The sequence below is a fragment of the Nematolebias whitei genome, chromosome 4 (genome assembly GCF_014905685.2).
Source record: "Nematolebias whitei isolate Nwh7 chromosome 4, NemWhi1, whole genome shotgun sequence".
Taxonomy (NCBI): Eukaryota; Metazoa; Chordata; class Actinopteri; order Cyprinodontiformes; family Rivulidae; genus Nematolebias; species Nematolebias whitei.
In genome coordinates this window covers 8,715,310-8,738,858 of record NC_056501.1, presented here as the reverse complement: position 1 = coordinate 8,738,858, position 23,549 = coordinate 8,715,310, and the positions used below count along the sequence as shown (strand labels likewise).

Here is a 23,549-nt window from a genome sequence, read left to right as displayed (position 1 = left end):
CGGATCAGGACTAACTGATTTAGGAGTGTTGAGGCTTCCCTCTGAAATCCATCCTCTTTGTTTGGTTTCTGCTCCTTTTGGAAGCTTTTCACATTTAATTCGTTTTTCTCTGCTTCACTGAGCTACGGAGGCCTGCACAGGACAAAAATTGGTTCTCATCTCTTTTTTTTTATTATTATCCTCAAACAAAGGTGCAAAGGTGACAGGGGAACAGAAACCCCAGAACTGGACTTTATTTCTGACAGACTGGCGTTGGTTCTGACGTTTCAGAATCCCCTGAATGTAGTTTTTTGAATATCAGAAGGATTATTTTGTGTTTTAGTATTTAGTTTAGTTCTTTTACTGTTTGACTCATCAACCTGTTGAGTTTGTGAGCCACTCTGCAGAGACACATGAGACCCTGCTGCCCCCTGCTGGTGTCTCAGAGAACCACAGGCTGAAGACTAACCTTGGATTTTCTGACACTCTGACCTTCCTCTGACTCGGACCATCTGGAACTTCAGAACCCCTGGGTTCTGGTTGTACGGCTGAATGATGTTTCTGTCCTTCCTCTCCTCGACTGCCCGTCTGACTCCAAGAGTTGAATAAAAATATAAATTTAAACGCAGCAGAAAACTCCTGCGTCTGGCAGTTTGAGTGGATGTATTATTTGACCTTTGACCTCTGCCCTTGTTCTTGTTTAGGTACATTTCTAAATAAAGTGGGACGCTGTCGGAATTACCTGCTTAAAATTTAAAGTTTTTATTTGTCCATGAGATGGAGACAAACTCAACAAATCATCAGCAGAACAGTGATTAGTAAAACAAACAAACAAACAGTCTGGCTGACAGTCTGGAGCGGCAGCTGTCAACAGACATAAACTCTTTCGCTGCAAAACAAAAATTTATTCCAAGTTTTTAGAAGATAAAAATAAAACAATAAACAATATAAATAAACTCCTGTGCCTGTTTTTTTTTTTTTTATGTCACGTGATCCGGTTTCACTCCTTAAAAATCCCTCTGACGTCACGTCTGGGAACCTTCCCTGCCAAGCGGAAGTTGTGTGTTTGTGGAGAGTTGAGCTGAGAGGAGGACAGAAACCGAATCGAACCGGCCCAGCAGGAGAAGAAGAAAACAAGTAAACAACAGCAGTGAGGAGAAGCACGCGCAGCTACGGACTGTTTGTTTGTGCTCTTATTTTTATTTATTTTTTGTTTGTTTTCAGCTGCCAATCAAACAAGACCGAGCGCTCCAGGTGCATTCAGGCTCCGCCTCCTCAGGTAACCCAACAAGACAGAACTTTACAGAACCAAAGAACTTCTGCCTAATACTTGAGGTTAAAGGTCAGAGGTGACATGTGACTAGTTTTTGAATGTCTGATTCTGTGACCCGCCCAGAACTTAGTCAGGTTTATAATATTAAAGAAATTATGTTTATGTTTAAAATCAGCCTTTTAATGTCGAAACGGCTGAAATGTTTCCTGCTCATTTAAAAAAAAAAAAAAAAAAGTTTTCACCAGCAGAGGAATAAAGAAACATGAGGATAAATTAATTAAACTTTTATTATACAAAATGTTTTACAAACAAATTCCACCGACTCACTGAAAACATTAAATGGACAAGAATTAACATAAATTTTGTGTCATCCAGCTGAAATAAATTCTGCTGGTTATGAAAGAACTGAAGAAACTAAAAAAATGTTAATGATTAAAAAGTTAACACTACAGAATTAATAAAATTATGTTAAAATGTTTATTTTAAATAATATTAAAACACGAGCTGCAATTATAAGAAGGAAATATTGTTAATAATTAGAAGCATCAGTTAGAAAATAAAAAATGTTAAAAAAAATAATAATAATTTCAGAGCCTCGTGTTCCACAAAAATAATCTTCAGTAAAACATAATCTGAAAATATGAGGGATGTGGGCGGAGCTTCCTGTCAAGGAGGTCCTGCGGTTCTGGTTCCTGAACTGAGAGGTTCAGGTCTAAGCAGAGCAGGATCAGATGAAACCGGACCACCATGTTCTGTTTTTTAGGCCAGTTTTACAAAGGTAAAGCGGACAAAACGACTGTTCTGTAAGTTTCAGGTGATTTCTTAAAAAAAAAAAAAAAATTGCCTCAGAGTCGGGGCCAAACGAAGGTCCGAACATCTGGTGGTTTCTATCTGAACCGGGTCTTTCTCTCCGTCTTCCTGCTTTTCTTGCTTCAGCAGGATGGATGGAAGCGCCGCGGCAGGAAATCTCAGCGCTGCCTCGTCTGGACCACTTCCTGCCCCCGCTGATGGAGAGACGCTGCTCGGGGTCTCAGAGAAGCCGGAGGAGAACCAGGACCAGGGTTCAAAGAACCAGGACCAGGGTTCAAAGAAGCCAGAGGAGAGCCAGCGCGACAGAGAGTCCAGGTCCCAGAACAACCAGAGTCCAGCAGAAACACCAGTTCTCCCAACAGAAAAACTGAAACCTGAAGGTTCTTCAAAAGATGAGCCAAATCCAGATCAGCCAGAACCAAAAAATACCAGTACAGTTACACTAGAACGAAGAAAGCCTGCTCCAGATTCTGGACAGCCAGAACTGACAGAAAAACCTCCTTCTCAAAAATTGGACCCAACAAAACCAGGCACTCTTTGTTCTGATCATAGGAATAAGGGAGATCCTGCAGAGTCTGAACAAGAACCAGGTCCTCTTCAGAACCAACAAAACCACATAGACCAGGAAGTTGAAAAACCTCATTCTTCTGCGGATCTAACTGGAGGGGCGAAGGAGTCCAAAACTATTCAGAACCTCCATGATCCAGCTCCTCTCCTCCAACAGACTCCTCCTCCTCCTCCTTCTGCAGACCAACAGTCTCCGCCCCTTAACATTGTGGAGTACAGTGAACAGGTGTGGCCACGCCCCCCTGTGCCTTCTTCAGGTGAACCCAAACTGTGTGGTTACCTGCTGAAGCAGGCAGGGCCTCTGAGGAACTGGAAGCAGCGCTGGTTCACCTACGAGGAGAAGAAAAACCAGCTGTTTTATTACCGCACGCCGCAGGATGTGACGCCGCTGGGCCGGGTCAACCTGAGCGGCGCCACCTTCACCTACCCGCTAAAGGCAGAGAAGGGCACTTTTCACATTAGGACACCAGAACGCACCTTCATCCTCAAGGTAAGAACAGGAAGTGAAATCTGATCTACCAGCATGGTGGCTGGAATAACTCATGATGCTTCCCTCCGAGCGCCTGGCAGGAGGAAGGTCAGAACCAGTACCGAGCTGTAGAAATCACACTGACTCGTGAAGTCAGGGTTCTAATCCCACCTTGACGGGTTTTTGATTGAGCTCTGATTGGTTACAGAATTGTTAAAAGGCTCGTTAAGAGTCAGAATAAAGTCTGTTTTAATTAAATGAAAGTGAAATAAAAATTTAATGTCAGTTTCTAAACAGACGTCAGTGAAACTCAGTCTTTTTAAACTGATTCTGTAAATACAGATTATTTACTGAACTCAGTAATTTTCCTCTTGTAACAACAACCTCTGGAAGAAAACATCAATATTTGTTTCCCCCCCCCCCCCCCCCCCTTCAGGCGGTGACCCAGGAGGTGATGCTCTATTGGCTGCAGCAGCTGCAGGTGAAACGCTGGCAGCATCGACAGACGTCCACCTGTACGGAACAAACAAACAACAACAACAACAACACATCAGGTGAGAAACAAACAAACATCATGTCAGGTGGGAAACAACTGACTAAAACAAACATTATTTGTCTGGTGTGATGAAGAGTTTAACTGGTCTGATTTTAGTTTAACTTGTCTGGTGGTAGTTTAACTAGTGTGGTATTTTTACTGGTCTGATGAAGAATTTAATTAGTCTGGTGGTAGTTTAACTGGTCTGGTGAATAATTTAACTGGTCTGATGGTAATTTAACTGGTCTAGTTTATGGTAGTTTACCTGGTCTGATGATGGTTTAATTAGTCTGATGAAGATTTTAACTGATTTGATGGTAGTTTAACCTGTTTGGTGAAAGTTTAGCTAGTCTTTTTCAGAGTTAGATTCACACTTTTAGATTTGTATTTGCTGGTTTCAGTCTGTATGTGTGAAATATTTGTTTGGATGTGTCCTCATTTTGGTCCATCTTGTTTTAGAAATGGGTGTGCCATGTACAGTAGTTTACACACACACACACACACACACGTGAGCTCCCATTGGGAGTTGGGAAATCCTTCAGGGCGGGAGCGGCTCTGACTCAACTGTTCTCAGAAAACAGATGTGTAATTGGTGAAAATGAGTTTGAGGATTTCTTGAGATTTTTGCTTTCTAACAGTCAGAGCTTTTTTACTGTCAGCTGACCTTCTCTAAAGGATCTACATCATCATAATCATCCTCACTTGTATTGAGTCTGATGAGCTTGGGCCACACAAATAAAACACGTCTCTTTTTGTGTGTGTGTGTGCATTTTCTCCAAAAAAAAAAAAAAAATCATAGAATTTATGAACTAGAGTGATGTAGACTCATAGGTTTGTAGTTTTTATCTGATTAACTGTGGAGTGGTTCCTGTAGATGTTCTCCAGCACTCCTCTCGCTCCTGTCAGGCGTTCCTCCTGTTTGCAGTGAGACAGAACAATATCTTATGATCTCTGATGGTCTGTGTCGTTTCCATGGTGGCAACAGTAAACAAACTTTGATCTGTGTAATGATGGGCTTGGCAAAAGGATGTAATCTGTTCACTTTCAGGAGATAAGAATCACTTCCTGTTAGTGGAGAAACTTCATGGAGCATTAACAGCACTTTTGCTTTGGAGTGTTTCAGATTTTCATAACATCTGTGCTGAAGTGGTCTATAATGTTTGGTGTGTGTGTGTGCGGGGGGGGGGGGTAGGTGGGTCAGTGACATCATAATGAGGACAGGATGTGACATCTGATTGGCTGCAGGCGGCTCAATGTCAGGAAATACCAATAGACTTAAAATAAACCAGCAAATGTTTTGATTCATCTTCCAGGAGGACGAAACTGATCCCAGATCAGAGTTTGTTCAGTTTTCAGGGCAGACGTTGGCTGTTTCATGTCTGTTTCCTTGTTGTTCCCTCTCTGGTTTTTTGTTGCGGAGCTGCAGCGGGATCAGCTCCTGTTATTCTGTTCAAGCCTTGACTTGTTGCTCTGCTTCGTGTCTGAGCAGCAGCCTCCTCTGATTTTGGACAGAGCTCCATTCGGACTGAGTGAAACTAAAAACTGAACGCGTCCCCTGCAGGCTGCACGACACATTACAAGAGACGAGAAACCATCTAAAAAGATAATGGCAGCAAGAGACAGAAATCCTGCTGGAGGTCTGTTTGAAGAGATGAAGTGATGGAGATTAGTTACTGATTGGTTGGTGTTCGGTTTGTTTCCTGTCTGCTCAGACGACTTCCTGCCGGTTTTAAAAAGTCCTCTGGGCCTTGTGGGGGAGGAGGCAGCCAACACAACAACACAACGACCATCACTTTCCAACATGTCCATCAAACACCCACTTATTGAGTTCCAGTGAGTCCCCAAGATCCATTGTGTGTTTGACTTGCTGACCTGGTGTTAGTGTTATTAGTGTTTTAATTTGTTGTGTGAACAGAAACTCGGTCCACATGCTGATGAAGAGGACCTCTCAGGAAATGGGTCAGAGCGTCTTTCATTCAGACGTGATGGCGTGGACATCTGACAGCCCTGCAAACAGCACCCCAACAGGTACTTCCTTGTTCTAACACTATACTAACACTGTATTATACTGTATTATTACTGTACTAACATTGCACAACACTGTGCCACACAACACAATACCACATTGTAATAAAACCGTAGTACTACACAATAATGCATCGTACTACATTGTACTGTACAACATTGTATCAACACTACCACACTGTATTAACACAATGTACATTACTGTATTGAAATTGTACCACACTATACTACACTGGTCAATGCTTTGCCGCACTGTTCATTACTGAAATACTTCAATGTCACACACTGTAGACTGTACTGACACTACACCACACAGTTTTGATATTACACTCCACTGTATCAATACTGTTTCTTACTGTATTAACATTGTACCACACTGTATTGACACTGTACCACAGTATACCACACTGGTTGACGCTGTGCCGCGCTGTGTACACACTGTACACTATTGTATTAAAACTGTTTCTTGCTGTATTGACACCATACCACACTGTAGTTAGATTGAACCACACTGGTCAACATTGTACCTCACTATATTAACACTGTTCTTTACTGTAGTAACACTATGCTACGCTGTATTAAAACGCTACCACACTGTACTGACATTGTACTGACACTGTTCTTACTGTATTAATTTGTACCACACTAACACACTGGCCAACACCGTGTTGCACTGTGTTAACACTGTGCACCTCTTTATTAACACTGTTCACTGTATTAACACCAGGCTACACTGTATTGACACTGTACCCCACAGTTTTGATACTGTACTCCACTGTATTAATCTGTTTTTAGCTGTTTTACCACTGTAGCTCACTTTATTTGGGGTATGGGGCCGAGATGGTGTAGGGGCAGGGCAGCCAACTCAGGACCCGAAGGTCCTGGGTTTGATTCCCGGTCATTGCACATCTCACGGTGTCTCTGAGCAAGACACCCAATCCCGAATTGCTCCCCAGCATACATAGCTGCCCACTGCTCCACCTGGGTGCATCACAGGTGCAATGGGTTAATGCAGAGAGCCAGTTTCGTCTTTGTATGGGAAAATACAACACATAGCACTTTACTTTATTATTTATTTACATTGAACCTTACTAGTCAACACTGTGCCACACTGTGTTAACAGTGTACCCCACTATATTAACACTTTTGTACAGTCCAACAATGTTCAGTCAGGTCATCTGGACAGTTTTTTTTTTTTTTTCCCCCCCCCCCGAGATGTTTTGACCTTCATCCAAAGGACTTCTTCAATCTGAGGAGATTCCACCAAACAAACTGATTCCCACAAACGGCATACTCCATAGTGGAAAAAAAACAAAACAGTTTGCTGGTGCTAAGATGGCCTCCGGGGCCCACCCTCTCCCCCGTCAACTCCTCTGAGACAATCATGCCAAAGTGGTTCAAAACACCAAAGAAGAAGTCCTTTGGATGAAGGACGAAACGTCTCAGCAAAAAAAACAAAAAAAAAAAAAAAAAGGAACTGTCCAAATGACCTGACTGAACATTGTTGCATTTTTACCTAGATTATTGAGCATGAACTTTGAACTTTAGTACTGTATATTAACACTATGCGCTGTATTAAGTCTATCATACTGTATTGACATTGTTTAAACACCATACCACCCTTTAATAATGTTGTGCCACTCTTTATTTAAATTATACTACATACTGTTGACACTACTGCACTATACCACACGGGCCAGCGTTGTGTCGCAATATGGTAACACTGTACCACACTATATTAACATAGTTTCTTAAACTGTACCACACTGCATTAGGACTGTATTACTCTGTTCTATCACTGCACTATAGGGTTTTTCAAACCTGTTTGATGAGAGGAACCCATATGTTTGTGGTTCTTCTCGGCTCAGAAGCAAAATGTCTTTAAGAATCACAAGAAGTCCAGTTGCCGTGAGTTCAGTTTATTGTTCGGTTTAGTTAGGGCTCTGTTTTAGGCTTTTTAGACACGTATTCTACTGCAGATTTGATTACAGTGCTAACAATCAAAACCAAGATTACAGCACTGAGGCAGCTGACTTATTAGTACTCCTGGCAATTCACTAATCAGATTAGGAATGATCTCTTCTTTGTTTTCTTTCAAAAAGTCGACTTTAGTAGAACTTTTTTTTACCCTGATCCTTTCATATATATAATTTATTTATAATTTTCCCACGGATTTTTGTTTCATTCATGCCTCATTTTGATTCTGTTTTGCTTGCACAAAAAAAATCTGTAACCAAAAGAACTAATAAAAATTAAGTTTTGTTTTAAATCCCAGTCATTCAATTTGCGATTCAGGTCCAAATCCAGTCCTGATCCAGGACATATTAGTCTCTTGACTGTGGACAAATTTGTCTGAGATCCCTGTTGAATATCTCCTGCATGAGACCTCACCTGAATGTGGATCTGTTGACTTGGACCTTCAGTGTTTGGTTTTCATTTGATCATGTCACTCCTTCCTATCAGTGTCCTCCTCAGGAACGCCCACCGAGGACCCGCCCCCTCCTGTCCAGTTGGTTGATCTAGCAGGCGAGGCGTCTCTGGATGAGACCAGGGAGCCGCTGTCACCTCTGGACAGTCAGAGTAAGAAGATAAAGTCTCGTAGCACGTCCACCATGCCAGTTCGCCGCAGAGTCTCTGTGACCTTGTCCTCAGAGAGGACGTCCCGCATGCTGCAGGAGAAACAGATGCTGATGGAAGAGGTCAAAGCTCAGAAGGTAACTAATCAGCTCCATATGTGATTGGGTTTTACATACAACACCCAGAACATGATGATGACCGTGATCATGTCCTGCAGGAGCTGGTGTGGATCCTTCACAAAGCTCTGGAGGCAGCCCAGCTGGAGAAAAGAACCTGTGCAGAGTTTCTGGCAGCAGAGGATGAGCAGGAGCGCCTGGAGGTGCTGCGGCACCGTGAGCGCCAGGCGGCTGACCTGCGAGGCCGGCTGGAGGAGGCCAAGATGGAGGCGGAGACGCTGAGGAAGAGTCTGTCGGAGAGGGACGCCCAGCTGCTGGAGCTCCAGGAGAACATCAAGTCGCTGACGGAGAAGAACAAGGCCAAGCAGCAGGTGCAGGGACACAACAAACTGTTGTTCAGGTTTTTATCAAATCAAAGTGTTTGTTCTTGGGCTAGAAGTTTTGATGGATTCAAACAGATGTTTTGGAACATCTGCAGGACTCGTCTCACCTTTCATCCTGCTTGTTTGGTTCTGACTGGTTTCTTTCTGTCTTGCTTCAAATAGAACGGTTTAGATACCAACTGGCCGTTCTACTCACTGCACTTCCTGTTTCCTGTCAGGTGATCATGAAGCTGTCGGATCAGGTGACTTCCTGTCTGTCCGACTCCTGGCACTCTGACCCATCCTCCGGTCGTGTTCAGGACTCTCAGGCCTTTAAGCAGCTCCAGCAGCTTGTGGAGAACCTGAAGGTGAAATACTTCTGTAGTACTCTGCAGTAATCCTGTAGTATTCCAAAGTGCAGTGATGAGACGGGATGCTCCTCTTCTGCTGAAGAGACTTTTAAGAAAAGTGTTTTGGTGTTCTGGTCCAGTATTCAGAGTGAAACTGCAGAGTATATTCCATTTGTTTCCACTCTGATCAGGTCCAAGTTCTGATTGTGTTCGTTTCTGGTCTTCAGGACGACATCGAGGCCTATAAGACCCAGAACAAGTTTCTGAACTCGGAGATCTATCAGCTGACCCATCTGTGGAGGAAGAGCTCAGAGCAGGAGAAGAGTCTGATGATGAAGGTGGGTCCAGCTGGGGACACCAGAACCAAGGTCCAGTTCTATAATCGTTTCCTGTCCTCTGACTGGCCCACTCTTGTTTCCTGTCCTCTGATTGGCTGCAGTGTGCCTTCCTGGAGGCCACCAACTGTCAGGTGGAGAGTCGTTACCTGGGTGTTCTGCGGAAGCTGCAGGAGACCAAATCTCTGGATGCAGAGCAACAGAAGGCCGTGCAGAAGATGATTGAGGACGCTTTGAGAGGAGAGCTGAAGAGCAACTTCAAGCTCAGCTCGGACAGGTACGAACGCCTGAGCAGAGTTTGAGTCTGACACATTTTACACACAAAGAAAGGAAACATCTGGAGCACAGCTGTTTTTATTATGCATCAGAATAAGAAGAAGCAGTGATACTCTTTAAAACTAGATTTTTTTTTCTGTTTAATCATGTGACCCTCAGAATGATCTGGGTAAAATAAACCCTCTGTTGTGTCTTCAGGGTTTATGACGAGTACGGGTTCAAGGTCGTCCCAGACTACGAAGTGGAGGACATGAAGCTGCTGGCAAAGATCCAGGCTCTCGAGATCCGCTGCTTCAACCTGCTGCAGCAGGTCCGAACCCTGAGCTGGACCTGGTTCAGTTTGAGTTTCTACATTGTTTTGTTTAGGAAATCTTCCATGATTCATGGTAACAATGAATTATACCAAAATTGTATTTTTAATTTTCTTTATTCTTCACAGATTAGTTAAAAGGTAAAAGATGATCACATGAATGGACGTCATCGGTCCGTTTGGTTCATTTTCCTGTTCTCACAGCAGTTCTGTCTCTCTGCAGGAGGGAGTGGAGCGCCCCTTGCTGACCCGTTGGGCTGAGTACCTGGCCGGCAGGTCGGATGATAACCTGTGTCCCTCACCTGAACTCAAAGCTCTGCTGCGTGCCGGCGTACCACAGGAGTATCGTCCGAAGGTGTGGCGCTGGCTGGTCCGAACCAGAACCAGGACGATCTGGCAGCGCCACCCGCAGCGTTATGAGCAGGTACACTGAGACGACCTGGCCCACACCTGTCCAGGTAACCTGCTGGAGGTGTAACAGCTCCTGTGTTTGCAGCTGTGTGAGAAGAGCCGGACGTCCCCCCACCCAGCGTCCAGACAGATCCAGCTGGACCTCCATCGTACCCTGACCACCAATCAGAACTTCTCATCACCATCCAGCCCCGCCCTCCAGCAGCTTCAGCGCATCCTGTTGGCGTTCTCCTGGCAGAACCCTGCTATTGGCTACTGCCAGGGTCTCAACAGGTTCTCACCTGTTCTCTTACTGCTGTGGTTGTTTGATATGTTGGTCATGTGACACCGTCATGTGATGGCGTTGTCCTGTGTGTCTCAGGTTGGCAGCCATCGCGCTGCTCGTCCTGCAGGATGAAGAAGATGCATTTTGGTGTCTGGTGGCCGTGGTGGAAGCCATCATGCCTCAAGACTACTACACCAAGACCCTGGTGGCTTCTCAGGTGAGGAAAAGTACACCTGCTCACCTGAAGCTCTAGACTCATTGATTGGTTGGTGCCACTGATTGGTGGTGTGTGTGTGTTCAGGCAGACCAGTGGGTCCTGAAGGACTTCCTGTTAGAGAAACTTCCTCGCCTCGCGGCTCACTTCGAGTCTCACAGCATCGACGTGTCGCTCATCACCTTCAACTGGTTCATGGTGGTTTTTGTGGAGAGTCTGCCCAGTGACATCCTGTTGCCTCTGTGGGACGCCTTCCTGTACGAGGGCACTAAGGTACACTGAATGCATCACGCCACAAAGACCTGAACGCACCATGAGAAATCAATTAGAACTTTAATCTCTGATATTATCATGAATCTGGAGAGAAAATACATGAAGGTGTGGTTTGTCATGTTAAACCAGGAGCTGTGGTTCTGTTCTGATGAGGTTTTAATGTGTTTCTGTGCCACAGGTGATCTTCAGGTACACTTTGGCTCTGTTTAAATATAAAGAAGATGATCTTCTGAAAATCAACGACAATGTGGAGATCTACCAGTACCTCCGCTTCTTCACCAAGACCATCTCTGACAGCAGGTACCCCTCACTGCTCTGATCTGGTTCAATAGAAGTTTTATATAAAAATGGATGGGACTTTCAGGGACAGAGGCCACAGCTGTGTGTGTGCTGCAGTTACTGTCCTGGATTGACTCTTCACTAAAAGTTTGATCTAACTGTGATGAACTCCAGAGTTTTTGGAAAGATGGTTGTAGAACTTAAGTGGTTCTGATCTTTTGAGTCAGGGAGAGCAGAGATCAACAATCCGATAACAATTATTGTATTCCTGTTGTTTAACGGCAGGTTCTTTGTCAGTCTCAAGTTCAACTTTAAACAGTTTGTTTATCCACTCCCTGCAGCTCGATGACCACTTCCTGTTTGTGTTTGATCACGCAGGAAGTTAATCGGCATCGCCTTCAACGACATGAACCCGTTTCCTCGCCGCCTGCTGAGGAATCGCCGCGCACTGCACCTGGAGCGCTTGCAGAGGGAGCTCCGTGAGCTGGAGGAGCAGCAGAAGGAGTTTGTCACGGAGAGCGCCGAGCGTAAAGACAAGGAGCTGGACATGGCGGCAAGCGAAGACGATGATGAACTTTAACCCCGCAGAATGTTTCTGCTTTCCTGTCTGTGGACAGTTCTGATGGTCAGATCCGACTCTGAGTGAGTCGACAGAAAAGTCAAAATAAGCCGTTTGTCACCTGCAATCAGGTGGCTACATGCTAATGAGCTCGTTAGCGAGGTAACGAGTCCTGTCTCAGATTATCCGTTGTTTTTTCATTAAGACACACAAGATTAGGAAAACTTTTTATTTAAAAAAGAGAAAAACGCACAAAAAACTGCAAAATTCAAAAAACTTTAACACACACACAAAAAATACATCTGTTGATCCTTGATGACAGAATGCAAAATGAAAAAGCTTCACATGACAAACAGAATGAGTTTAAAAAAAAATAATAAAAAAAATGTTTGCCCTGTAAAATCCCAGGTCATTAAAAACAAAAAGCTTTAAACAACAGGAGACAAGAAGTTCAGTTATTTTTTGATTTTGCTGCATTTTACTTCGAGGTAACAAAGCCAGTTTTATGTTATCAAGCAAACATGTTTTGTTTGCTCAAACGTCACAATTAACTCACCTTGAAGCTTATCTCAAAATTTTAAAATGAAAATGAAATCTTTAACGTGAGTAAAACGTCAAGACATTAGAACAAATGACGAGGAAACGGGCCTTATTCTGAGACAAATAACTCGAGAAAATGAGCATCTCAAGATATCAAGATAAAGACTCTAAACTGAGCAGTTAGACATCGAGATGAAGACCTCCAGGTGTTTTAATCTGAACAGCACCACAAATTGGACCTGAAATACACTGAGAAAATATCCACAGAACTTCTACAGTCCAGTTCTGGTTGTACTTTTCCTGCAGCAGAGGAAGAAACAGGTTTCTGTTGGAGGAGATCCAAACTGCAGAACCCCACAGGAACCTCTGAGCCCACCCTGGACCCTTCAGAACCCCACAGGAACCTCTGAGCCCACCCTGGACCCTTCAGAACCCCACAGGAACCCTTCAGTTTCTGCAGGTCTGACCGAAGCCGACAAAGCTGTTTTACAGGAACACATTTTTCTTTGTATGCAGATTGTTCTACATCAGCCAGTGAGGCGATCCTTCGGCTCTGGTTCGGTTTTTGAAAATTTACATCACTAAATAAGATTCTGTGAATCTGTTTCTTCATTTCTTAAGATTATTGATTATCTGTTAGAATTTAAACTAATCTAATTCTGAAGAGAACCTTGTTCTGCATCAAAAACAAACATGAACTTCCTGAAACCTGCTGGATTAACGCTGTTTAAAAAAAAAAAAAAAGTTTTTCTTAAATAAAGTTGTGTTTTAAAGTAAAACTAAAAACTGTACAACACTAGTCTCGTAATGCCACTGAAACACTTTTGTTAGCATGTTATTATGAAATTGTACATAAATGTTCTGCAAGTCGAAGTCTTATTTTATTTTTATCGATAATTAAGAGTTTGAGCCTGGTTCGGTCACCAGCTGTTGCTCAGAACAAACATCCTAAAATGAGTTATTTACTTAAATATGAAAGCAATCAAAGGGAACAAGAAGTGATTCAAATGTTGCATTTTATTATTTTTCTTAAAAAACAAAGATACATAAGAAATAATGGATATAAAAACCAAAGCAGGAGTTCTTTGTTACAAACGACGTGTTACTGCAGAAAAAAGCTAAACACTAAAACAGTTAAACTCCTAAAGTCCCAACATGTTTCTGTAGAAGATCACATGGTGAGGATGATGATGGTGATGAAGATGGGGGCGTGGATCAGTCCGTAGTCCTGTCAGTCTAACAGCACATTCATAAAACGCTGCGGAGCATCCACACGCATCAGCAACCCTTCATCTGTTTCAGATGTTGAAGCTGTGACGAGTCGGGGCCACAGGAGTCGGAGTCGGAGGGGGACACAGGAACCAGGAGTCAGGGAGAGTCGGAGGGGTTGTGATAGTCGGAAAGAGTCAGGGGGGCACGAGTGTCTATGAGGCTTCAGTCATTGTGATCAAGCTCCTAGAGAGGAAACTGAAAAGCTTCTCAAAAAGGCTGCTGCTTTTTTAAAGGCAGAAAATATATGAACATGTGAACAAATCCCACAGAAAGAGGGTTTTAACCCTCCTGCTGCCCTTGGGTCAAAATGACCTACTCGCCTTATTTCTGAATCTCCATAGTTTTTAATCCAATGGTAAACGTGAACGTTTCCTGACCGAAAACCTGCCAGAAACTCAAGTTTCATTAAATCTGAGAAAGGAACGAGCAGCAGGAAGAAAATCAGAGGCTGAATGGTTCAGAACAGCACGCAGCTGACCTCGGATCAGCTCTGACCTCGGATCAGCTCTGACCTCTGATCAGCGCTGACCTCGGATCAGAGCTGACCTCGGATCAGCGCTGACATCGGATTAGATCTGACCTCGGATCAGCGCTGACCTCGGATCAGCGCTGACCTGGGATGCGCTGACCTCGGATCAGCCGTATTAGAATCACAATAACTGATTAATTCCAGGGGAGAACGGAGCGTACTTGTTCTGACTGGTCGGAAAGTGACTGAAGGATTTCATTACAACAGATGATTTTTTTATTTTTATTTTTTAATTGTGTTTTTTGACTTTGTTGTCTCTATACCTGGAGTGGAACCTCCAGAGGGGAGGCATCGTAATCGGATGTCAGAACCTCCTCGGGTGACTCCTTCTGATGAGGAGGTGCAGCGGCTCCTTCTTTCTAAGGCTGAGCCCGCCTACCCTGCAGAGGAAGATCATTTCAGCCTCTTGGATCCAGGATCAGTTTTCTCAGTATTAGCCTAAACCTCATGACCATATGTGAGGGTTGAAACATAGATGGACCAAAAAAATTTAGATTTTTTTTTTATAGCTCTGCTCCTTCACCACAGCAGATTGAGGCAACTTCCTCATTACTGCAGACGAGGCCCTGATCTGTTGGTTGCAGTTCCTCTTATCCTACTCGGCAACAAGACTCTCAGATCTCCTCCACTTAAGACAAAGACTCAAAAGCGTTTTTCTGGTTGACTTCAGTCATGTTACGTTGGAATGAAATTCTTCAGCTCCTGCAGTCAGTAGGATAATCTGCCCAGCAACAGAAGTCACATGATCCCATATAAACATTTTTTTTTAAACTTTCAGGAAGTTTGAACATGAAGAAAAAATGTGAATTCAGATTTGAGCTACAAACACGTTTCATCTAAATACTTTACAGCTACGTTAAACTGGCGTCAGTGTTGAATAAAATCCATCTTTAGTGCAATTAGTCAGCATGTTGCATCATCAGCTGATCGTATGGGTCCATGTTTCAGCCTCCAGGATCTGTTCTCCTATCAGGTCCCCTCCATTCACTAAAAGCTGCTCCTCTGTTCAAGTGAAGGAGGCGCATGATGTCCAACATGGAACCATGTCTGCAGCTCCACGTTAGGACCAATTCCCCAGATGTTCAGAAACCAGTGATGGTTTGAGGCATCCAGATGTTGGTCTGAGTTCATCTGAAGTTTGTGGGCTTGAAACTGATTGGTTAATGAAGTGTTCCTCTCAGTGAATCAACCAATCAGCTTGTTTTCAGAACGACGTGACGATGGGAGCGTGTTGGTTGAAGATGAACGTATTTCTGAAAGAGATTTCAGGACGTTAGGAGACACTTTGTTAACTTCAGAAACAATATAGAAATCTCTACACAGCTCTGGGGGGCTCGGGTTCAGCTCTGGAAACCTGCAGGGCGACACTGGGCACCTGAAGAGGAGCGGTGCCGCCTTCATCATGTTGTGGGAGGAGCCGACGTGAGGTTGATCTCAGTTTGACCTTTGAACCTGAAGGATTCCTCAGAGTCTGACGTGTTGAACTGAAGCAGGAAGACGTTGATGTTGTTGTTCTGGTCACATGATGCACTTCATCTTATTGCTGACCGTATGAACTCAACCGTCACTGCAGCAGGAAGCTTCACCCACACTTCTCTGGATCTGACCTCAGGTAGGAAGTTGGATCCACTGATGGGGGTGGTGTGACTGATGGAGCCTGTGACCGTCTCCTTGCAACCCGAGTCCAACAGCCAATCAGACTGGCGCTGCAGTAGCGCCTTTGTTTGACCTTAAACTCCGCCCTCTGACTTCACCGTCAGCAGTGGAGCTGTAAGGCTCTGCTCCACCTGTCAACAGGCCCCGCCCCTATGACGGGAGTCCAGGTGAGGAGGGGGCGCCGCTTCCAGAACAGAAAGGTTAAGAAAAGGCGCCTGAGCGCCGTTAGAAACTGAGCGATGGGCGATGAGTTCGGTGAGTTTTATAAAAAAGGACATCACTACAAAAAAATGCATCAGCGGGTTTAAAATCTGCAGCGCTTCCATATAAAGTGCTTCATTACATTGTTACGTTTTTACAGTTTCTTATTAAAATATTGTTTTCCCTGGAGTCAAACCATAGTAAACATGTTACACGTTGGTAAAAATAAACTTTTGGAATGTCTCTTTAAGAAGTCCCAGTGGCTGATTTTGGTCAAGCTGAACTCGTCCCCGGAGCCTGAAACAGGAAACAGGACGGTTAGCGGCGGCCCCAGGGGGCCGAGGCAGGAGCAAAGCATCATGGGTAATGAGAGGAGAGCAGGGTGGTTGGGATTTTAGAACAGAAAAGAAATGTTTCTTGTAATTCTTTTAGAAGACTGTTAAGGTTTATTTCACATGATCAGACATCCTACAGAGACAGAGACCTCACACGGAAACACAAAACAATCCCAGTAGTTTGTTGTTTTGTGTCTCTTTGTATTTTGGTTGTTTGACAAGTTTAAACACCACAGACTGCGGGGGGATGTCAGATCCTATCAGCTGGAGGGACGCTCGGCTGTGATTAGTCGACACTCACCCACTGGAAGCAGATATGGACTGAAATGTTGACTAACCAGAAAATAATTGACAGACTAGTTTGAAATAATTATTAGTTTAGAGAATGTTTGGTTACATTCAGCTGACGACACAATCACATCCGAGTTTCTCCAGGTGATCCAGTCTGGTACCACCTCCAGATCCATTTAACACAGACATGCAGTGAATTACAGCATCTCTCAGCACCACAAATAAAAGTCTTGGCAATGAGAAGTTCCTGAAGCTGATTTTCCACCAAAAGAACACAGGACTTTGAAGCTCCCCGAAAAGGTTGCCGAGGATCTTCTGCACACTCGGGATATTTCTGTTTCGGTTCTGAAATGTTTGGTATAAATCCTGACAGAACTGTTCTAATATCAGGCTGGTTTTATTACCCATCACAGACTTTAACTTAATACATATTCAACCAATCACAGATGTTCAGCACTGACCTCTACACTCCAAAGAACCAGAAAAAATAATCAAATTTAGTCAATCTTTTTTCAGTTGTTCTACGTATCAGGACATAATTAAACTGATCAGGTCTTTCTCAGGTTCTGAACTGATTCTAATCAGTAACGTAAAAAAAAAAAAAACTTAAAGCTGTGAGAGGAAAACTGGTTGTAGCTTTGTTGCTTCCAGAGGGTCTGTGGTTCTGGATCAGTCAGGAGCTGCTGATCAAACTGGTCCATTAGTGGGACCACCTCTGAGTTGGAGCATACAGGTGTAACACAACGCAAAGGTGGAAAGACATCTGCATTGACCTCGGAAAAGACGTGCTGCCCATCAATTGGGGAAGGGTCAAAGGTCATAACTATGTCAAACTATCTAGAGTCCATTATTCTACAGAGAGAAAGATTATTCACAAGTGGAAAACCTTTAGGACATCTGACAATCTTCACAGCAGATTCACCCTGAAGGTCAGACCAAGTAATTCTCTTAAAAATGAGCTCCATCTCAGACTCTACAGGCTTCAGTTGAGGTCAAAGGTCACAGTTCTCTCTAAAAACAATATGGCAGCTCAACTTAGGTCTGGAAAGTTTTATCTGAATGAACTACAAGACTTGTGGAACAAAACTAGACCAAAGGACATGTTTACCCAGAATGCACTACAGTAAACTCCAAATCCCAGCTGTCAGCATGGCGGTGGAGGGCTGATGGTTTGGGCTCCTTGCGGTCACTGAGTGGACCATGACCTCCTCTGTAAGTCAAAGGGTTCTGGAGTCAAATGTGAGTCCGACAGTTGAAGCTTGGACCAAACTGGGTCCAACAGGACTATGATCCCAAACACAGCAGCTTCTACAAAAGAACGGCCCAGTCAGAGTCCAGAACCTCAAGTTGACTGAAATGCTTCATAGAGCAGAGCAGAAACCACAAAGAGTGGGCCAAAGCTCCTCCACAACCATGAGACAAACTGATATAAAGGAAATCAATACTGAACGTTATTGATGCTAACAGAGGTTCTTTAAGCTGCTGGATCAGGGCTGGAACCCGTTTTACACCATCTGGTTCAGTTTTTGTTTACTAAATAACAACTCGGTGGAATCTGTTGAGCGTTTTTGTTCACTTGAAATTAGAGTTAAATCGTTTTAGAGCCTGATAAAGACCAGATCTGCTTATTGATGTTTTAAAACTAAAGAGCTATAAGATGATGGACTTTATTTTCACAGAACATAAAGTTCTAAAAGGTAAATTATTCCCTCAGGTTCTGGTTCTGGTGGTGGAAACACAGCTTTATTTTAGTTCACAGAGACATTAAAATAAAAAATATATATATAAAAAAAAACATTTTAATGTTTCTAGTTTTATTTCAAGTTGTAAACTCTCGTCAAAATGCTCAAACTGTGCTGATTGTTGATCCAAAACTTCAACTAGTACTGAATCGGAGCAAAGCAGCAGCTCGGTTCTGTCAACGTATCAAACCACTTCTGGTGCCAGAATGATTTATTTTTTTATTTATTTTTTTAACTGAAACTTTCATCAACATCTGGTTTAAAGTTAAGGCAGTGGTCTGACCCATATCGAACGGGAGCCGAGTATTGACTGAGACCAACCCGGTCCACCTGAAGGAGACGTACACCTCTAGAGCAGAACTCTGCGTGACTCCAACAGAACATTTCTTAGTCTGTGATCCGATCAGTCCTGCAGGGTTTTGTTGCATTCCAGAACCAGCTCATAATTTAAAAATTTGTAAACAAATTTTGTGACCAGATGCCGACTATCCTGCGTTTGTTTACCTACAAAAACAGCCCAAGTGACATTTTGAATTTGTTTGTTTGTCATTTCTGTGGAGGAAACTCGGATAAAATGCCAGAATGAAACTAAACTTACGAGTCCAGAAGATGTTTGGTGTTTGAGCTCTGTCTTTATGGCGCTCCACCGCCCACCTTCAACCCCAATATTTATTCTTGACGGCTGTCTTAAGGTTACTACATCGCGAGATGAAAGAAATCTGCTCTCGTCCCCATAGTTGTGCAACGTACAACATGCACGGGCATTTTATACTGAGAGAGAAACTGCAGGGGAGAAGTCCTAGTAAGCTCCTCCCACTGAACAGAAACAACACAGCGCCTGGTCGGCTGAGTGGAAGTTTACGTTCAGTTGATGATGGAGGAGTTGGAGCTATGCCTGTCACGATAAATTTTGCTGGGCGATTAATTGTCTCAGAAATTATTGCGATAAACGATAATATTGTAAACGCGATTTTGGACGGTTAAAACGGATTTAAAAGATAAAAGAGAAAGGGAGGGGTCAATGAAGAGCACCGGGGTTGAGCTTTTTGTCATCCAGTGTCTTCAGTAAAAAGAGAGGGACACAAAGAAACGATAATGCCAATAAATGAAAATGAGGTAGATAATTTTCGTTTATCATACATTTAATTGATCTATTGTTTATCGCGACTGGTCTAGTTGGAGCAGGAAGATCTGGTACATCTGTTGTTAATTGAGAAGTGCTTGGTTTTAAATTTGTCCCCAAAACACCTCCAATGTTCCCAACAGATGGTGAGGGAACGTGTCCCTACGCTGTCCGGCTGGTCGGCACAGACACAGAGAGCTGCCTGTGTCTTCGCCGTCTCCTTTAACTTTTATTTGTCTGTCTTTAGACGTTTTGCTGGAAGTTACAAAGATGGGTGTATTTTCTAACGGCCTCGGCTAGCTGCTCCTCGACGGAGCAGATGAAGCGTAATGAGAGCGGCGTAGTTCAGCCACCTCTGCATAAACCCACACAAAAAGCTCTGAGAAAAAGTTCTGCTCCAACCTTGTGCACAGAACGAGTTCTCGGTGCTCATGCTGGTTTAAAAAAAAACGACGTAATTTTCATCTTGCAACTTCGTCTCGCCATGTATGAATCAGTCTTTACTTCTTACACGTTTATTGGCAGATTCACTTTTAGATTTCCACCTGAACATCTTTTAGAATCTATGCTTGTCCGAATCGGCCGTAATAGTTTACCTACCGTATTTTTCGGACTATAAGGCGCACTTAAAATCCTTAAATTTTCTCAAAAATCAACAGTGAGCCTTATAATCAGGTGCGCCTTATGGATTTAATCTGGTTGTGCTTCTTGACCTGGAACCGATTTTATGTGGTTATTGTGAATGAGTTGGATAAAGTTTGACTTATCCGTTTTGTTTCATTTAATGCTCCTTATCCTAATCCGGTGCGTCTTATAGTCTAACACAGTACACAATCTACAGCCAGCCTGTTGTAGGTCAGTCATGTGACTCACTCCGTGCAGGTTGATGCAGTCGAGTGTTTTGTTTACAACCACATTTTAGAAACATCAATGAATTTAAAACACTACTGATGTAAACTCTTTACAAATGATATGATAGTTTAATATTTGATTTGCAATGAGTGCCTTTAAAGTGTTTTCAGGCAAGAATTTGAATTTTTAAGTCCTTTTTGAGCTGGAATTTATAAGAAAAAACGTTTCAAGTCTTCAGCAGTAAAACAAACACGTAACCTTCAGTGAACCATCATCATCGTCAGTCTCTAAAACCAAACTTATCATTACTTCACTGTTCTATCTGCTGAGTTTTAACAATCTGGACCAGAGCTACACAGCATTCAAAAGCATGGACCTGAACCAACTGTCAGCCAGAAACTGGTTCAGCTGGATAAATCTATCAGAACCTACTGGCATCAGGTCTCCTTCAGGTGTACGGGACCTGCAGGTTTTCCTTCACCAGTGTCTTTTTGGTGGTCCCACCTGGATCTGACCTGTTCTCTGCCGAGTCCTTCATGGTTTTAAAGCACCACGGTGACAAAATAAGGCAAAACACGGACTCCTCACACACACAGCTGCTCCTTGTAAAAAAATATTCTTCATATAAAAATATAAAAGTAAAAAAATAATGTAAAGTCAGTGAGTTTTTTTTTTTTTTTAAAGCAAGCAGCAGGACGATGAAGATGAAGGTGATGATGAAGGTGATGTTAGCATGCATCAGTCAGTCCAACTTGCAGGTTCATGTTAGCATCCATCAGTTAGCCTGATGTGTTAGCACGTGGCGGTGACGGCGGGTGATTTAGCAGTTGACTTGGCAAAGGGGGCGGGGCTTGGCATGTGCAGGAGGCTGACAACCAGGAAGAGGGTGGAGGTGGGCAGGTAGATGCAGAGGAAGAGGACGACATCCTCACTGAGGCAGAGGACAAAGTCGTTTGGTTTCATCAGCACCCAGTCCACCAGAACCCCCACCAGCAGGTAGTACACCTGAAACTCCTGGAGCTCCTCCCACTCCTCCCCCTCGCCCCAGTGTGGCCCTGCACCCACCCCCTCTAAGGAGGCTTTCCGCCTGGCCGCGCCCCCTCCAGCACTGCATTCACTCACCATGGGCTTCATTTCCGCCCCCTCCGACGCCGCCTCCTTTACTCGACTCCGCCCACGTCCACCTGTTCGCTCCAACCGCCGGCTGCTTTCTACAAACTCCTGCAGGGTGTGGCCAAACAAACAGGTCAGGTAATCAGGGGGCGGGGCAACAACCAATACAGACAAACTAAAGTCCCGTCACTTGTTCATGTGTTTGACCAAAATCAATGTAACCATACGGAAAGGGGCAGAGGTTTTATAAAAGTCAGTGTGAGAACAAAAGTGTTTTTTTTTTTTGATCACTTGGTTGATAAGAAAAATGCCGGACCCAGATTCGTGTCAAACACTGACTCATCTCTGTAACTGACTAGTACTAGACCCTGATCTGACCCTGTCTGGTGGAACTGCGGTCTCACCATCAGAGCTTTGTCCATGAAGAACTCCTTCCCCGGAGTGCCGTCGTTGTACTTGGTGTCGATGGCGAAGCACAGGAAGAGGACGTCCACCACGATTTCAAAGATGGACAGGAAGCAATGAGCCACCAGGAAGGAGAAGAGACACACGATGACGAGCGGCAGCAGCCACTCGGCGTAATCACGCTGGTAGTTCAGGAGCAGGACGCCAGCAAACGCCGTTGACGTCATAATTAGGATCTGAGGAGATGGGATTCAGACAAACAGAACCCTCTGTTAATATTTGTTTCTTGGTTTTTGACCAGAACCAGACTGGAACCATCAGACAAATGTCTCTCACCTTCCCCAGGAAGAGCACAAAGTCTCCGACAGCGTTGATTGTGGCGACGCGCAGAGCGTTCTCCACCAGGATGACGAAGGCGTCGCGTGCCGATGTGCAGAAACTGGTGCTGTTGATGGCTGTGGCTGCATATGCGTTCTGCGGTGGGGGGTCAGATACAGGTGAGTGGACATGTAAGCGGTAGGACAGAGGGTGTGACATGAAGACTGAGATAATGTTACCTGGTTCAGGTAGTTGAGGCACTTCTCCAAACACCACAGGCAGCAGATACAGGATTTGAGCAGGCAGCGAGCGCACACGTTCTCCTGAGAAGAACCAGCGGGTCACATGACGTCAGAAAAACTATGTTTGTGTCAGACAGATGAACAGAATCAGGACAGGGTGGACAAAGTTCTCATACCCGTCCTTTGAGCTGATTGTGGATGTACATGAGGACGAGTCTAGGAACTTTCACCAGAGTAATGATGAAGGACCCCTTGGCAACAGTACCCAGGTGGTACCGGACCAGCCTCAGAACTGAGGACAGGATTGGGGTCACCGGTAGCCGGTTCTTGTCCCTGAAACACAAAATGTCATTGCTTAGATCAGGTAGAGGCAGTCTGCTGAAAGAGAGTCCAGTTTCTGTTGCGGTGGCTCTGTCTGGGTCCAGCCTGGTTCATGTAGGCTGTTTGGGTCCAATTCAGCTCCACAGATCCAGTCAGAAGTTCCAGGCGTGTGTAGCTCTCGTGTCATCAGGTGTTCAGACTCACCTGGTGAAGTAGTAAGTGACCACGGCTCCGGCCACAGTCATCTGCTGACAGGCCAGGATGAACTCACTGATCCACACCAGACCCACAGCGTGGTACCAGGTCAGGTACTGCAGAGGACCCGTCAGTCTGAACTCTGTCAGCCCCGTCTCCTCGTTTTGCTCTGGGTTCCCTGCATCAAAACATCAGAACCAATCAGAACAAAGCTGCAGTTCCACCTGTCAACCAGAAGAGGGCAGTAAGCGTGCTCTTACCAATGAGACTGTAAAACCAAACAAGTTTTTTTCTTCTGCTGTTTTAAAGCTTTATATCTTTTAAATATATATATATTAAAAAAAGAAGGACTTACAAAAAAATCTGCAATAATGAAGATTTCACATATATATATATATATATATATAATATGTGTATATATATATATAT

At 44.0% G+C, this 23,549-nt stretch overlaps 2 protein-coding genes across 2 annotated transcripts in view; one reads left to right on the top strand and one right to left on the bottom strand.

Moving 5' to 3' along the window:
• The first annotated feature begins 920 nt into the window (after positions 1 to 920).
• On the top strand, positions 921 to 12,385 carry tbc1d2 (TBC1 domain family, member 2). The gene is made up of 18 exons (XM_037675670.1): positions 921 to 1,116; positions 1,204 to 1,258; positions 2,189 to 3,119; positions 3,535 to 3,652; positions 5,346 to 5,466; positions 5,549 to 5,661; positions 8,122 to 8,372; positions 8,453 to 8,722; positions 8,953 to 9,081; positions 9,291 to 9,401; positions 9,503 to 9,675; positions 9,873 to 9,984; positions 10,208 to 10,408; positions 10,481 to 10,668; positions 10,757 to 10,877; positions 10,962 to 11,147; positions 11,326 to 11,447; positions 11,805 to 12,385. The coding sequence occupies exons 3-18, from the start codon at positions 2,193 to 2,195 to the stop codon at positions 12,004 to 12,006; spliced, it is 3,345 nt and encodes a 1,114-aa protein (XP_037531598.1). The 5' UTR covers positions 921 to 1,116; positions 1,204 to 1,258; positions 2,189 to 2,192; the 3' UTR covers positions 12,007 to 12,385.
• An 8,933-nt stretch (positions 12,386 to 21,318) lies between these two features.
• LOC119408645 (choline transporter-like protein 1) overlaps positions 21,319 to 23,549 on the bottom strand; it is a 13,292-nt gene continuing 11,061 nt past the window's right edge. The window contains exons 3-8 of the mRNA XM_037675488.1: positions 23,130 to 23,298; positions 22,781 to 22,937; positions 22,602 to 22,685; positions 22,381 to 22,518; positions 22,044 to 22,280; positions 21,319 to 21,747 (exon numbers count right to left, since the gene is read on the bottom strand). Coding sequence (XP_037531416.1) covers positions 21,319 to 21,747; positions 22,044 to 22,280; positions 22,381 to 22,518; positions 22,602 to 22,685; positions 22,781 to 22,937; positions 23,130 to 23,298 — 1,214 coding nt within the window. The remainder of the gene's footprint in view (positions 21,748 to 22,043; positions 22,281 to 22,380; positions 22,519 to 22,601; positions 22,686 to 22,780; positions 22,938 to 23,129; positions 23,299 to 23,549) is intronic.

What these genes read in the sequence shown, in the direction of transcription:
- tbc1d2 (XM_037675670.1), top strand. Translation starts at nt 2,193, where the DNA reads ATGGATGGAAGCGCCGCGGCAGGAAATCTCAGCGCTGCCTCGTCTGGA. An exon ending in AACGCACCTTCATCCTCAAG is followed by an intron (nt 3,120 to 3,534) that starts GTAAGAACAGGA and finishes CCCCCCCTTCAG; the next exon opens with GCGGTGACCCAGGAGGTGAT. An exon ending in AGAAGAGTCTGATGATGAAG is followed by an intron (nt 9,402 to 9,502) that starts GTGGGTCCAGCT and finishes GATTGGCTGCAG; the next exon opens with TGTGCCTTCCTGGAGGCCAC.